General features: G+C 49.3%; 1 protein-coding gene across 1 annotated transcript in view; it reads right to left on the bottom strand.

Moving 5' to 3' along the window:
* Positions 1 to 206: 206 nt before the first annotated feature.
* Positions 207 to 16,300, bottom strand: part of efnb3b (ephrin-B3b) — an 83,861-nt gene continuing 67,767 nt past the window's right edge. The window contains exons 3-5 of the mRNA XM_037112864.1: positions 8,969 to 9,061; positions 6,111 to 6,173; positions 207 to 2,310 (exon numbers count right to left, since the gene is read on the bottom strand). Of these exons, the coding sequence (XP_036968759.1) occupies positions 1,877 to 2,310; positions 6,111 to 6,173; positions 8,969 to 9,061 (590 nt within the window). The 3' untranslated portion in view covers positions 207 to 1,876. The remainder of the gene's footprint in view (positions 2,311 to 6,110; positions 6,174 to 8,968; positions 9,062 to 16,300) is intronic.

Raw genomic sequence — 16,300 nt, 5'->3', positions numbered from 1 at the left:
GTGCAATTCCTTCACAGTCTTTTCTTTCCTCCTCTCCCTCCCTCCCTCCCTTTCTCTCTCTCTTTTTTTTTCAAAGTTCTGCATTCAGACGCCGCTTTATTCCTCCTCCCCAGACAGCACTCTCTCCCTCGCCCTGTTCTTTTTTTTCCTTTATTCTTCTTTTTCATTTCATCCCCCCTCTCGCCGCCCGCCACCCCCCCGCGCCTTCGCCCCCCCTTCCCCCCCATGCCCCTTTACTTCTTTTCACTTCTGCGTTTCAAAAAAAGCGTTTGAAAAAAAAAAAAAAAAAATCTCTCATAGATGGTTTTTCTACCTCAACACTTCCACAAACGAGGTCTAAACTTCAAAACTACAGCATAGTACAAGGAGCTATAAAAATATACACAGAGTTCAGAGACCCTAGAGGGGGGACGGGAGGGGGGAGGAGGGAGGGAGGGAGGGAGTGAATGAGGGAGGGAAGAGAGGAAGAGAGACACAACCTCTGTTCGCCGGGAAAAATGGAGAAACAACCAAAAGGGGATTAAATTAATATACAACTCAAAAGGGGGGGGATAAAAAGGAAGGAAACAAGGTCGCTCTAAGTCGTGAAAAACAAAAAAAAAAACAGCAGATAAAAAAATGCCTAGCAACAGAAGTGTAGTTTAACAGAGTGGGTAGAAATGATAAAAACAATAGAAAACAGAAAAAAAAAAACATCTAGAAATTATTTACTGGATATTCATATATATAATCTATAAGTGTTGATAGCGATAAAAAATCTCACTTTTTTGATATTCGCTCACTATTTTGTGTTTTGGTATTTAAGACAAGTCTAAAGAACGCACGCGTACGCACAGTCACTCGCACACACGAAGCGTACACACACACACACACACACACACACAAACTAAACCCCACGCAAGCATATGCAAACTCATATGCAAACTTTGCTGTACTGAAGCGCACTAACTGCACACACACGTCTAATGTGGAGCAGCAGCGCCATAATTATTATCTCGAGTCGTATGCACACTCGCGCAGTCGCACGCACGCACGCACACACACACATTATTAAAATATACAAGATTCTGAGTGTCACCGATTGGACAGACCTCCTCAGGCCTGGTCACGCGACCGTCGCCCGGGGCTCGCTTGATTGGTTGAGTCCGAGGCCCCCCGTTTTTTTTTCTCAGGAGAAACAAACACAAACAAACTAGAATCCTATTGGTGAGTTAGTGGCAGGGGCCGGTCTCTGGTTGGCCGATGGAGCTCTGAGGGGCAGGGCGGTGAGCTAGGCAGGTATGGCCTCTGGGAATCAGAGTTCTCCGGCGCTAAGTGGGGTCAGGGGTGGAGTTTTTTTTGTTTTGTTTTGTTTTTTTTTTTACTTGTAGTCCTTTTCTTTCTTTTTTTTTTACTCTTTTGTAAAACATCTCAGGTCCCAACGCCCACGTCCATACTCCCAGAAACTCACACACATACTGGGTGTTACAGGGGACTACTCTTCAATTCAGCGCTGGGTGGGGCTCGTTTAGCTCTGAGTTTACAAGTGGAGGGGCGGGCACTCAGAGGCTCTTGCCCATCTCGTGAGGGCCTTGTTAAGAAGGGCTACGCACGAATACGACGTCGCCCTTAACACACACTTGGTGGCCCAGTTGTGTTAGAATGGGGTGGGGTGGTTTATTCAGCTAGGAACACAACTGTGGCCGGGCTCACGGGGCAGTGAGTTGGGGTGGGGGGTGGGGGGAGGTTCCGTGGGACAATACTGGTAAGTATTGAGGGGTTCAGGGTCGGAGCTGTGATGGCGAGCGTTGCTGTGGCTTCATTTGGAGCAGGGGATTGGTCGATAATGGGTTAGAGGGGAGGTGGATGTGTCCAGCGGCCCGGAGCAGCGGCCGTCTCATACTTTGTAGTAGATGTTGGCCGGGCTCTGGGGCGGCATCTCCTGGACGATGTAGACGGGGTGCCCGTAGTCTCCGCTCACCTTCTCGTAGTGAGGGCAGTAGGCTGAGTCCGACGTCCGCAGGGGGATGATGATGTCGCTGGGCTCGGAGCCGTTGTTGTTGGAGCTGGAGATTCCCCCGCCGCCGCCTCTCTTGGGGCTGGTGAGCGACGACAGCGACAGCGGAGGGTGGTGGGTGTCCGAGTGCTTGGCGTGCCGCCGCCTGTAGCATACCACGCAGATCACGGCGGTCACCAGCAGGAGGAAGGCGGAGCCTCCGGCGGCGCCGGCAATTAGGGCTATATTGGAGGGTTGGAGGGGCCCGTTCTCGCCGCCGCCCTCTCCTCCGAAGCTGTTGGGTCCTCGAGACTGGGTGGAGTTCCCCCCGCCGCCTGAAACACATCAGAGGAACAATCTTACTCCAATATCCGCGGGGTCACAAGCTGCTTTCTTTGATTTATATCTGCTTATTAATCATTGGGAATATACCAGAGCAATAACACAGCTTGCTTTCACAATTTGTGTTTTCATGAGCTTTTAAATAAACATACCGATCCTTATGGCTCTGAACCACAATGACATGAGTAATGGTGCTGGTTTAGCTCTGCTCGCAGGGGCTGCACAGACCGAACCCAGCGGAATGCAGCATGTATGCAGCAAATCTCACGGACGCTTCTATGTGGTCTCTTTATTGATGCAGTGAAGCGGACAGCAGCACGTATAAAAAAACGGCAAGGGATGTCCGTCGGCTCCGCGCGCGAGTGTGGGAGCGCCGCACAGCACATGGACGGCCCGGGCTAAGCCGCAGTGTGTGTTCAGGTAACACACTCTATTTCCCTAACCTTAACAGCCGTATTTGCTTAGCATTACGGCCAGCCACATGAAGGCGGCCTCCCCACCGCCAGACCACACACTCCGCCTGCCTGCTGGCCTTCCTGCCTCGCCTGTCTGTCTGTCTGTCTGTCTGTCTTTTTTTTTTTTTTTATCTGTCTGTCTGTTTATCAAACTGTCTGTCACGCTATCTTTCTGTTTGTCAGACCATTGCTCCCTCTGTCTGCTCTGTGTCTGCCTGAAACCTAAGATCTTCACAGCCTCGGAGCTCACAGTTGTCTCGGCGGGAGGTTGGGTCAGAACTCAGCGGGTGGATCACGGTCTGGATGCGGGTATGAGTGTGTGCATCCGTATATGTGTGTGTATGTTAATAGAGTGAGGGGCGAGGGTGGGGGGCTGCATCTGTGGCACCGGACCGTGTGAATGTGTGTGGCGAACTGGTTAAGGCCGGTAATGCGAGTCCCTGTTATATAGAGCCTTTGGATTGGTCTATCATTATTCTTGGCACACATCCCTTCCCCTTTCTCCCTGTCTGTCTCACTCCTGCGTCTCCTCCGCTTCCTCGCCCTCCCTCGCTCCGTGGTTCTCTCCATCTTCGGGTTATTGTAGCCGTAATGACCTACCTTGCTCTGAGCTCAGCGCCTGGCAGAGCAAACACGCACGCCGGGACGCGGACGCACACAACCGAGCCGAGTGAACACATGCAAAACACACCTCTCACCCCCCCCCCCCCCCCCAACCCCCCCTCGCTGCCGGCCCCCCGTCGCGCCATACCGGCTGGGAGCGGAGCCTTAATGCCGGACGGCGATTACACTCCCTTCTCCTCCTCCCGCTTTTCTTCCTCCCTCCATTAACCCAACATCCCTCACTCTCCATCTCCATTACGATGGCTGCCTTTCAACCAGCTCTCTTTATTATATCCTCTTCCTTCACCTCTCCTCCTCTGCTTCCTCCTGTTTTCCACGTCTCTTTCCACCACCCCCTCCTGCGTTTTCTTGGTTTTTTTTTTTTTTTTACAAAGTTCAGACTTCAGCGCCTTCCTCGCCCCTTGCCTCCCTCTTTTTTTTTTTTTTAATTTCGTTAGCAAGTTTCACCTCGGAGAAAGACATCCAACAGGTCAGAAGCGATGAAACAGATCACGGTGATAACGGAGTCCTCTCCTCGTTCTCTGGCCAGATGCTCTTCTATTTATAACATTTTTTTCAACACGTTTTTTTTTTTTTAGAACTGCTGAAACTCATGCAAAGAGACGCCAGTTGTTTTACCGTACGCATGTGTGGACTGTGTCGTAATCTGGTCAAAATGAAGCGGTGCGCGTTTGCCATTAGCAATGTTTATATGAATGCACTCAAGAGGATGCAAAGAGATTACACAATTAATGGCGTACGAGTAACTTGCGCATCATGGCACGTAAATTGCTGCTTCCCGTTTCTCAAAAAGAATTCATTAGTCTCCCTCTATCCGTGTGAACTCTGTGGGGGTTTTATCAACCGCTTTGGTGACACAGAAGGGGCTTCATGTGCACCAAAGGCCCCCATCTGGACCTCCACCAGGGACCCTGCGGTTGCACACAATCCTGACACCCTCGTTCCTTCTACTTTTAGTTTCCTGGAGTGCCTCCAGTGAATCCCTGCATCACGGCGCGCAGCGGTGTATCCAACTTAAAAATAAAAAATACATCTCTAGCGATTTCAAAGTGACGGAACGCACCGACGTTGCCATTTAAGCCGGCAATGGGAGGGTAAATTCAGACTGCCGTGACCGCTGATGGCGCCACGTGGGTGGATGAGGGCCGTAATGCAGAGCGGCTATCAACTCTGTATCTATATTTGCTCATGTTGCGCAAACATTCTAAACACAGGTTGATACTGGAGGTGGGTGGAAGCTGTTAAAAATCATTAGACTGCTTCATTTGCCGTGTTGTATTATTTGTCTTTCCGTTTGTCAAGTCGCACTCAGCGCCAGGCTCCAATATCAGATCAGGAGTTAAAAATAACACCTGTGTAACAACAATCGGATTATCCCGCACCGCTCAGCTAATCTGGTGGAAACCGATGAAAAGTTGCTGTGAATGAACCCTGTCAAATGTCTGAAAATGGAAAATGTAATGTGCAGCTATCTACACCTCCGTGTGTTTTAGGCCTTCGGGCTACTTTGTTTGCATTTGAGCAAATCCGAGCTCCTGTCGAGAGCAGGAGCGCGGTTTCCTGCGAATTGCGTCAAATCAGATGCCGCGCATATCCGTCCAGAGAGAGCTTGTCTGTTCAATATCCCGATTATGTATTTGTTTGCATCACCAGAGAGGATCAGATTGGACAAAACAAATAAACAAAAAAAAGCGCCCGCGAACAACCGGCAACACTCAAGTTATTAAACGCGATGATTTCGAGTGTATTCACACGAGGGCGAGACGTTCCGGCGAGGCTGCGGTGTCAGGAGTCAAAACAATCATTCCAGATAAGTGCGTGCTAATATGTCCTTATGTGCGAGACGGGAAAATGTGTAAAGCCGCTCGTTCGTGCGTCGGCGCTGTCGCGTGTCCAGTGTCATCCGTCTCCCTCGAGCGGGGGACAATGAGCGCCATTGTTGCCGTCTTCGCGCATGCAGTTCTCACCTACGCGAGGTATGGACAAGTGATCGGGCGACGTGTGAACGCCCCAATTCACACGTCTGGTATAGTACGCGGATTCAACAAAAAAAAAAAAAGAAGAGGGGGAGAGAAAAACAAACACGACTGATGTTCTCTCTCCTCCACTGATCGGCCGAGCATTAATCTAAGCCTCTCTCCATTCCATCTCCTTGTTCTATTCCCCTCTCCTCTTTGCTTTTCAATTATTCTTTTCTTTCGGCTCCTCGTGTGCCTCCCACTTCTACCCCTCTCTGTTCCATCGCTCCCCTACGTCTCCTCGTCTCTCCCCTCATCTTTCCGTAATTCTCATTTCTTCCTTTCTTCCTCTCTCTCGGCGGAACCGCCAAATCCAGGCCACCCAATCTAATGACAATAATAATTCTCTGATATGTCGCCGCCGGTCTGGCCCCTCTCTCTCCCGCTGCCCTCTCTCCCTTTCTCTCCCCCACGCCTCTCTTCTTCCTCCATCTCTTTTTCTTGTCCTTCTCCCAAGGTAGCTATTAGCCATCCATTCCCCGCCTGCAGCACTTAGCTCAGAGGAGGGGAGAGAGAGAGCGATATGGAATTAAATAGAGAGATCCGCAGATGTCACCGCTGCACATTCTCCATCTGTCGCCTCCTCCCTCCCCGTCCCCGCTGCTTTTCTCTTTATCTACCAGTCTTTACTTATTCCTTCCATCCATTCTATGGATGGTTCCGCCGAGGATTATCTCCATTTGCTCTCCTGCTTACCTGGGTTTCTGTTGGTGGTGCGTCCCGCTGGCGGCTCCTTCTTCGGAGGCAGCCCATATGGGCCTGTGGAGTGGAGGGGAAAGAGGAAAAAAAAAAGGGTGGAATATGAACAGAATGACAGAAAAACTGAGACAGCCCCTATATCTGCTACATCAGCCAAGGCTCACAGATTTAAAACTAATAAGTGACATTAGCAAACAGAGAGGCAGCCAGAGACAGAGAAACACAGAGCAGCTTTAATAAAGGCTGCCCTCCCTTCCATTCCCATTACGGGAGAGCACATATTGATCGGGCCTCCATGCGCCGTGCAGGAGCACTTTCCCATTTGTTTGAATGGGAAACTAAAGAGAGGCCGTTTGTTGTTTTGGCCAGAGTGAATTTACACAAGGCCATAACGGCTTGTAATCTGTAGTCGCTAAATCAGGCCATCTGTCTAGCAAGCCCTCAGTAATGGTGATGGCATTAAAGTGCGTTTATGTGACACATGCGAGCGCACACACACGCACACACACACACACGCACGCACGCAGATGCAGCTATTGTGGAAGTGCCACTCCTCACCGCCGAAAGAGATGGTTCAGAAAATACTAATTTTGGTCGCTTTTGAGCCATCTGGCCAACAACAGGCTGCGAGAATAGAGGTTTATATCTGGATATGATTATTCTCACTGCGGTTTATGCATCATTTGATGAAAGAAAGTCTGCTATTGGTCGTTGCAGCGGCAGGGGAGGGCAACAGTGATGTGATCGTAGGGTCCATACGGGTGACACGGTACAGCGAAACCCACAAGGACACACACAAAAGCGGCTGAATGTGTGTGTGTGTGTGTGTGTCCACGCAGCCATCAACCTATACATACTGACATTTAGAGGAGTGTAGGGCTATTGGCTGGCAGCTCCCTCATGACAATCAACCAAACAGAAGTTGGGGGCGGTGCTGTCTGGATCAATAGAAACTGCTGTGTGGTCAGTGGAGAATGGTTCAGAATGTGTGTGTGTGTGTGTGTGTGCGTGTGTGTGTGTGTGTGTGAGGGTATGTGTGTGATACACACAGAGAGCAAGCAAGATAGATAAAATACCAAATAAGAGAAGACAGGTCAACGTATGTGTGCGGTGCAGAGGTACAAGTGTGTGTTCTGCGAGTGTGTGTGTGTGTGTGCGTGCGTGTATGTTCCTCGGAGCGGAGCGGAGCGCCATATCTCATCAGGGATCACCATGAAGCGGCACGCCGCTTATTTAGACGACAAACAACACGGACGTGACCTTTCAGCCACATTGCAGATAAGACGGAAAGACAGCGGAAAGAGTGAAAATAAGAGAGCGGGAGAGTTGCGGGGAGAGGTGGCCAGCATGCAAAATGAAAGGGAACTGATGAGGACGGGGAGGAAGGGAATTTGAAAAAGGAAGCGGGCAATGTTGCTTGAATGAAAAAGGGGTTAAAAAAAAAAGAAAAAGAAAAGAAAAGCAGCAAGCGCAGAGGGAATAGAGAGAGAGAGAGATGAAACGGGAGCCGAGTGAAAAGGGAAAGATGACAAATAACCAAAATGTGTGTGTGAGTTTTTAGTGCTTCATGGAGGTGTGTAGATGTGCAAAGGGGAGGGTTGGACGTGTGTGTGTGTGTGTGTGTGTGTGTGTGAGGGAGGGAGGTAGCGTTTCCGTTGCCGATGCGGTGAAAAAGCCGGGGGAAAGAGTGTGTGTGTGTGTGTGTGTGTGTGGTGGTATTTCTATTGAGCTGACTGTGCTGATGTTACGGGCTGATAGAGCCACAGCAGCGCCGCTTGGCTCTTTGATGAGGAGCACCTACAACACACAGGGCCCGATAACACAGGATAGGCTATGAGAAATGGAAATAGGCGAGCGTGTGTTCATGTTTTTGTGTGTGTGTGTGTTGGGGGGGGGGGGTCGTGTGAAGGACAGGTGCCTATTATGTGTAGGAATGTGCAGGTCAGTGAAAATGCTTAAACGGGTGTTTTTTTAAAAAAAAAATTCCCTGCTGTTTTTCTGAAAAGCCGGCATGTGAGGGTCATTACCTGTGAACATTTTCCCAAACAAATTAGGAGAGTGTGCAGCCACGAGTCATTAAAAATCCCTGACTGTGTGCTTTAACACTGAATGGAGTCATTTTTGTTATCGCGCTTTCGCTGGCAGGTCTGCTGCGAGGGGGGGGAAATGTGTGTGTGATCCTCTGTGTGTGTGTGTGTGTGTGTGTGTGTGTGTCCGTGCGACCTGCTGGGACGCTTCTGTTCGGGCGTCCGCGCCCCCGAACGCACCTGCGCACGCTCGTCCGTGGCCGACATGTATATCCCGCATGGGGATGTGCGAGTTTTCAAAGTGTGTGTTTGAGCGTGTGTGTGTGTGTGTGCGTGTGTGTCCGGCATGAGTCAGTGGTAGTTAAAAGGCAGAGTGAGAGCAAAGTCAACAGGGCTCATTAAAGCTGACTGATCCCACACTTCTCTGCTGTTCTCACCACTTAACGAGGCCTAATATGCTCAGCGAGAACACACACACGCGAAGAAGGGGTTTTTGCGTGCGCCTGAGTGTGTGTGTGTGTGTGTGTGTGTGTGTGTGAGCGTGTGTGTAAAAAAAAAGAGGGGAGATAAGAGAGATGGTTCAAAAGTGGAAGAGGCTGCGTGTCAGATAAGGTGCAGTAATGAACATGTAGCGCTCTGCACTGTACAGATGGGAGATGATGCGAGATGCCAGTGTGTGTTCATCACGCTGTGTGTTAAGTGTGTGATGCACGGAAAAAAAAACAACACGCGGCAGACCCCGCCGCATATGGGAGCTCTCACGCGTGTGTGAAAGAGAATTGTGGAAAAAGGGAGGTGAGAAGAAGAAGAAGAAGAAGAGAAACTTACTCTGCCCCACTTTCAGCACCACCTTCATGCCTTGCGTGGCACACACTCCGCCTCTCATGCTATCCAGGCCTTGACGCGTCCCATCTGACGTAGCTGGAGGGATTGAAACAAAAAACATAATTAGCCAAGGAGCAGGATGGTATATATTTTTACAAACACACACACACAGTGGAAATCCATCCATTAAAGCCACCCAAACTCGCCCTCTCAATCTATATCCGACGCCAACAATAGCTTCTATTCTTATGGTCGGCCATTCCGGAGAGTCAGCGACTGACATTTGCAGAGGCAGCGATTTAAAACTCCACCAGAAGCTCCGAAATGTCAAACTACGAGGCGGCAGCACTTTAATAAGTCCTCATTTAGCGGTCCGCTGGAATTCATTAACACCCCCGCCGCGCCGCATGGACTCAACCGCTCTCAGTCAACTGCAATTGCCGCTCGGGCTGGAGGAATAGCAGCAGAGGGGGGTGATTTAGAGAGGCACGGACTGGCTGATGGGGCGAAAAAACAAAAGGGGATGGTAATCCAATCAGGGGCGCATATGAAATAAAATGGAGCCCCTGAGACACAACACACTGTGTGTGTGTGTGTGTGTGTGGGGAGAGGAACGGCACCTGACTGGTGAGAAAACAGACTGTCACCAACTACTATCACTGCTTTTGTTTTAATCAGGGGAATCAAAGAGAGTTTTTTTTTCCCCATTCATAATTGAGGGACTGACACAGGCAATTAGGTATTTATAATTCATTCTGAGGCTACAAAGGCTTTATTTATGGTGACGAACGCAGTTAAAAACAGATCCAGACGCGGCGCGCGAGTTCACGTCCCAGCCGGTGGTTTTCCACCGCGGGCCAGAAAGGAGGTCGAGCGCTGCCGACAGGAAGTGCACAGGCGAGGAGAGGAGTGTGGGTGAGCATGAGTCCCTGCAACACTCCAACACTTCGTCTTACATAAAGCAGGTCAGTGGCTGCATTGGAGATCACTGGTCTGCAGGTCACAGCAGGAGGAGGAGGAGGAGGGAAGATGCACAGAGAGAATCAGGACGGAGGAATCAGGCAGCATGATATGAAGGCGTGGAAGAGGAGAGGCTAAAAGTTTTGCGTAATATCCCTCCTTTGTTGCGGAGTCTTCCATTTTTTTTTTGCCTTGACTCGACAAAAGAAAGAAGTCTGAGGGGTCGAAGTCATGAACGAGCTGCAGTCTCTCCGCCTTTTGATCAGATTTTCAAAATAAATCTTTGGCTTTTTAAAGTTTAATTTAATAGAGAGACTGATGGTGTCTCCACAGCGGAGAGTAAAAAAGACAGTAAACATATTCTTCCTCCTTCCAGCGGCCTCCCCGAACGCCCCCGCACCCACCACCCCGCCCGTCTATCCTTATCCCCCCCCCCCACCACCGTTATAGCCCCCGGGCTAACCCTCACCTTGTCTCCTTAAAGGAATATAAAAAATAATTTTCCCCATGCCACTTCGCTTCAGGCGATAGATTAGCCCGTCTGAAGCGAAGCAGAAAGGGAAGGGAGCGGCGGATGGTGGACAGCTCCGCATAGAGAGAGAGAGAGAGAGAGAGAGAGAGAGAGAGAGAGAGAAGGGAGGTGTGAAGAAGAGGCAGCTTTACTTCTAACACCTCCCTCTCCCTCTCCCTCCTTCCATCCCTGCAGGACGCAGAGTGTGAAAGCAGAGGAGGAGAGAAGCAGGCGGAGGTCAAGGCGAACAGCAGTGCAGTGGGAAAGCCAGCAGACAGGGATGGATGAAGGGATATACTGAGAAGGTTTAAATAAAGTCGTAAAAAAAAAAAAAAATAGAAAGTTTGCAGGTTCCTCAGGTTCCTCCACTATTTGTTGTGATACCAGATCATTTTTAAACCGTAATAATTTTTCTTTCGTATTTTTCCCTGTCCGAGCCCTGCGTGACGTAGGAGGGAAATGTAATTTATATCAATGAAGTTCATATTAATGGAAATAAGCGGAGCGTGCCAAATGAAGTACAGCTCCGGCTTCATCAGCGCTTCATCGTGTCGTTGGGAAACACTTTTAGATTTATATTTTTTTTTGTGGCTGCTCAGGCTTCATATCCAGGCCGAGGCCACGCGTCTGGAGCATCAGAGAGACGCTCGGAGGATTTTTTTTCCGGATTAAGCCTCGCGCAACAACGTTCAGCAATCGTATTTCTGGCATCAGACGTCGTGGCTTGCTCTGATGACTCGTTAGCAGCTGGACTATTGACATTTTTCTAATTGTTTCTGGTTGTTGTGTTATCGCCCGCTGATTCCTGACAGCAGGGCGTGACGCTCCGGGGGTGAGGAGGGTTTCTTTTGATTCTTTCGTGTTTACTTCAAGCGAATTAAACTTGCCGGCGGTCGCTGACGGGTGGCGCCCGCCAAGTTGAAAGGAGCCATTTACGACAGGTTGGCGCGGTGAAGACGGCCCGGTGAGCTGGAGCAATCACGGGGAAAAAAAAGGAAGAATCGCATGAGACTCGTTGTCAGGACGGAAACATATTAAAACAACAAACATGACAAAGAATATCATCATTTTCTGGTTAAATGTTAGAACTTCATCGTAATTATTCAAGATTTCAAACCACTTTAGTTTCAAAGAAATCACTGTCAGTGTGTCGTACATAAAAATAGAATAGAATACACACTTGTTATTAAATAAAGAGATTAAATAAAAGACAGACTTATTATTTTCTCTAGTCTTTATTTGCATATGTTTGGTATTAAGGTAATCTGAAAGTAATCAAGATACATTAATGTTGCAATGCTACATTTTTACATTAACTATTAATTAACATGTCATTATTAATGTATTGGAATATATTTTTTAAAGTAAATACCCCCCGAAATCATTCTAAAGCACAGCAAAATGTCCATTTAAGGTACATACTGATTTGTTGTATTCAGTCAAATGGAGCAAACTGCTGCCTTCAAGGACATCAAGGCTTCAACCAGCAACTAATATGATTAATCTATTAACCGTTTAGTCTAAGAAATGTCCCAGGAAAAAGCTCTGAACTGTTTCCAAGAGCCCAAAGTGACGTCTTTAATTAGCTTTCCTGGCCAACCAACCGCTCCAAAACCCGAAAAACTCTTCATGTACCGTTAGAAACACAGAAACATCTCGCATTTATGAGGCTGAATCGAGCATGTTTGACATTTTCGGTGAGAAAAAGACTTGGACAATAAACCTTTTATCGAAATATTGGTTCATTCACTTCCTTTTGATCAACTTATTGATTAAAACGGCTGATCGTTCAAGCTCTAAGGAGAAGTTTGCCCCTTCTGTTCGTCATGAAAGATTCCAACAATATATTAGTTTTGCAGCATTTTTCTGCACTCGACAAAGACTAAATGAAAATATCAAAAATATTAAAAATGTTAAGAAGCACTAGTTTGAGCCTTTAGATTCAGACTTCTAAATTGACTTCTTTGCACAGATATAATCAGTTAACAAACTAATTAAATGCAACTGCGCTAAACATATTTATTTATAACAATCTATTTATAATTACGTTTATTTTCTTTCCAGGATTACATTATGGGTACAAAATGTTGAATAACGAAACCGGCAATTTAGAGCGTATAATCTATCCCAATTATCTTAAAGCTAAAAACATACTTTTACCCTCCACTAAGTCTCGTGGCAGGGTGCACACAGTGTGATAAAGACCGGCCGCGGGGCAGGAAGAGATTGTAGCGGCTCCGATTAGAGGACGGCGCGGAAGGGATGGAGTAAATACCCTCAAACTGGTCTCGGAGAGAGGAAGGGTGGAGGCCCTCTGAGAGTAATAACTCCTGACACACGAAGGAGGACAAGAGGGTGACGGGAGACGAGGGAGGTGAGGACGACGAGCGCGAGGAGAGGAGGAGGCCACGCAGGGAAGCGAAGGCAGGGAGACTGATTGCCTGTGACAAGCTGTTGGGTGATATGATGGGGACAGGAGACTATGTGAGACGATGGAGATGACCCAGAGCTCAGTGGACACGGGGGAGGGGAGCGGGGGAGCGAAGTTAAAAACAGAAAGTAAGGAAGGAGTTTAAATGACATGATAGATAGCAGAGAGGTAAAAGACTCTAATGTCTCCATTATGGAAGAGTGGAGCGGTAATGGATACAAAGAAGAGGGAGAAACAGACAGAGACAGTCGCTGAGAGAAAAAGGGAGCCGAACCGAAGCGAGGGGGGGGGGGGGGGGGAGACGACCGCAAATGCGACTTTGCAAATGCAAGTTCTTTTTCCAACATATCAATCAACAGGTCACAAACACCACGCGGGCAAATTTTCCCCGAAAACAGTCCACTGCGTCCCGGCAAATCCCCTCGAATCCATTAGGCGCGTTACAGGTGCCACTATTCCTGTGAATGTCAATTTCACAGGCGCGACGCGAACAAAGAGATCAGAGCCGCTTTTTGTCCTTGGATCGAAAAATCCCCCCCCCCCCGCCCAATCTCGCTTATAAACACTGGAAATGAAAATTCCCTGGCACGTGGTGGTGGTGGTGGTGGTGGTGGTGGTGGGGATATCACCAAATCAAGGTGGAAGTAATCAGAGAACATCTGTGAAATCCTGATGACAGACAGAGATGAGAGCGGGAAAGATGGAGAGATGCAGGAATGGCGTGCCTCGAATCCGCCCCCCCCCCACCACTCCTCACTTTAAGGAGCGAGAGTGGGGAGGAGTGCGTCGAGCAATTTGGGATGAGATAAGAGGAGGACGGAGGAAGAAGAGCGGCAAGAGTGAAGGAGGGAGACAGGGGAGGGGAGAGGAGAGATGAGTAATTGAGACAATGATCAGCAGTGATGGGGGGGGGGGGACGTGGAGCGCCAGAGGACAGAGGAGAGGAAGGGCGTCGCTCCGCCGCCCTGATTCGACGGGAAGACAGGCGGGAGAGGGCGGAGGAAGTGGAAAAACTTAATTAATGAAATAATACCGCAGTCAACCTCAATCAGCCTGCACTGCGCCGGGGCCGTGCACACAAGGAGATGGGCGGCCCGGGCGGGTGATCGAGCGAGCTAGGCCGACCGGGGGAGGGGGAGGGGGAGGGGGAGTGTGTATCTAGTCCACAGAGAAGATCACAGAGTGGATGAGAGTGTTTCTCTGTGTCTCGCTTGTTATTACCAAGGTCAGCGCCGGGCCACGTTTCTTCACTGCCTCCACCGTCGCAGGCGAAGTTGGCCCACGGTTACGTAAAAAAAAAAAAAAAAACCAACACAGAAGACGACTCCATTGAACCTTATCTCACACGGCTCACCATTCAGGGACTTTGAACTCTTCCAACGCCCCCCGACATGCGTCCAGCTCTGTATCAACTGTCGCCCGCCGCAGTGGGCCGCATGCAAAGCTGCTTCATTTGCATCGAGACGCAGCCCCGGCCTCAATGTTTGCCCTCCCACTCTATATCCCACCCCCACCTCTCCTGTGGCGTGTTTCGCGGCCCTGGATATATATATATATATATATATTCCGCACATGCTGAGTGACAGCCGGCCTCCCGCAGCAAAAACACTCGCTCCTGTGTGAGGGGACGGCGAATTTGTGAACATGCTGATGTTGTTATTTCCGTCACGTCCTCCCGCCTCGTTGGGACGACCACTCACGCTCCACTTTGCTCGAAAGTCACAAGAAGAAGTGTCGTTGCATCGCCTTGATTTCATATATACATCTGGTTCTGGCTTTTCAAGCAATCTGCTTTTTCTCTCCCCCGCCCCCCAGGCTTTTTTGGTGCATTATGTTTATTTCTGGAAATGGAAAACCGGGCTGAATGAGCATTTGAACTGGAGATGCTGAATCCACAGCTGGATTATCAACCAGACCCCCGTGGCCCCTCAAGTTGCAGGGGCCCCAAAGGTTGAAAACGGTTGGTTCGGGATGTCCAGATGAACAGTAGTTTAACAAGCCAGAAAAAAAAAAATGCAGTATGTTTTTTTTTTTTTTTCAACAAACTAAGTAGCGCCTGCAGTCAGGACAGTAACCATCATGTAGCCTGGAAGGCAAAACCCGGGGCTAAATTACAAACTGCTACTTGTAAACTCAAAGCTGCAAGCGTTTAACTGTAAGTGACTGAGATGAGGCATGTTTTAGTGCAGCATTTAATGTGTTTTACTTCAAGATGACAGGATACGTATAACGCACTGCAGAGGATCGGGGGGGTCAACAGAGGCCCCGAGGCAGATTAATGCCACCCCTTGTTTTTTTTTACGGTGGCGGAGATTGAGGTGAATCCGTCCGCGCGTAAATACTGTATGTGTGGCCGAGCTATTGCAAAAGTCCCCAGCTAGCTCCTGCGCCACACACAATCAAAATCACACACACATGGTTGGAGCGCAAAGTGGGAACGTCTCCTCCGATGACAGCGAGATTAAAAGGGAGCAGTGACGGGCATGTGGCGTGCAGCGAAGGAGCAGATTAAACAACAAACGGAATGAATAAACAAGCAAACAATCAGAAGAACAAAGCTCGCTCGCCGGTGTGGTCTCGCCTTCCACGAGTGTGGCGGCGGTGGCGGCGGCGGCAGCAGCAGCGCCCCCGCTAGCCTCTGGTGTGTGATGCCGCGTTAGGCCACGTCACGAGTGTGTCAGGCGGAGGAACGCAAGTCATCGGGAATGCAAATGCAACGTGAAAGACATAAACGCGAGTGGGTGTCTGGTACTGCTCGGGGCACGCTGGAGCATGCTCGGGCTGGGGAGTGTGTGTGTGTGTGTGTGCGCGTGTGAGAGACTGTGTGCGTTTGTGTCGGCGCGTGTGTGCAAAGTGTTCCCATCTGTGCGAAACGAAAACCAATGTGTTGCTTCACAGCAGCTTTGCCTCTAAAATCCTGCTTTTAGTTCCACTTGTTTGGCTTTTGCACTGCATTCCCCCAAAACAACCACGAAACTAAGTTTGTCACCGGGAAGTGTGTGCGAGTGTGTGCCTGTGTGTGTGTGTGTGTGTGTGTGTGTGGGTGCAGTGGGGACTCGGGGGCGGGATTTACAGTCGCCTTCCTGTTTAAATTTGTAGGCCCTCACTCTCGAGAGGCTCTATGAGCTCCATGTGTGTCATCTGGATGATGAAGCGCATATAACCTGATCCCCTCTCCCCTGAGGCGAAGCTGAAGGATTCATTCCCTCTCGCTCCCCTTTCGACACACGTCCCCGCTTCCCCCCCCCAAAAAAATAAAAAAGTAAAAAATCCTGGATCTCGCCGTCGAAAAATTTCCTGTAACCAAAAACGTCTTCATAAATCTCCTATGGCGCTTTTATAACCTGGCTATGACGCATTAACGAAGCTATCACAAGCCATTACCTCGCGGCGGCGGCTGCATGGAGGAGGGGGGGGGGAGGCATTAAGTTGT

This window comes from Acanthopagrus latus, chromosome 10 (genome assembly GCF_904848185.1).
Source record: "Acanthopagrus latus isolate v.2019 chromosome 10, fAcaLat1.1, whole genome shotgun sequence".
In the NCBI taxonomy this organism is placed as follows: Eukaryota; Metazoa; Chordata; class Actinopteri; order Spariformes; family Sparidae; genus Acanthopagrus; species Acanthopagrus latus.
This window is presented reverse-complemented; position numbering and strand designations above follow the sequence as displayed.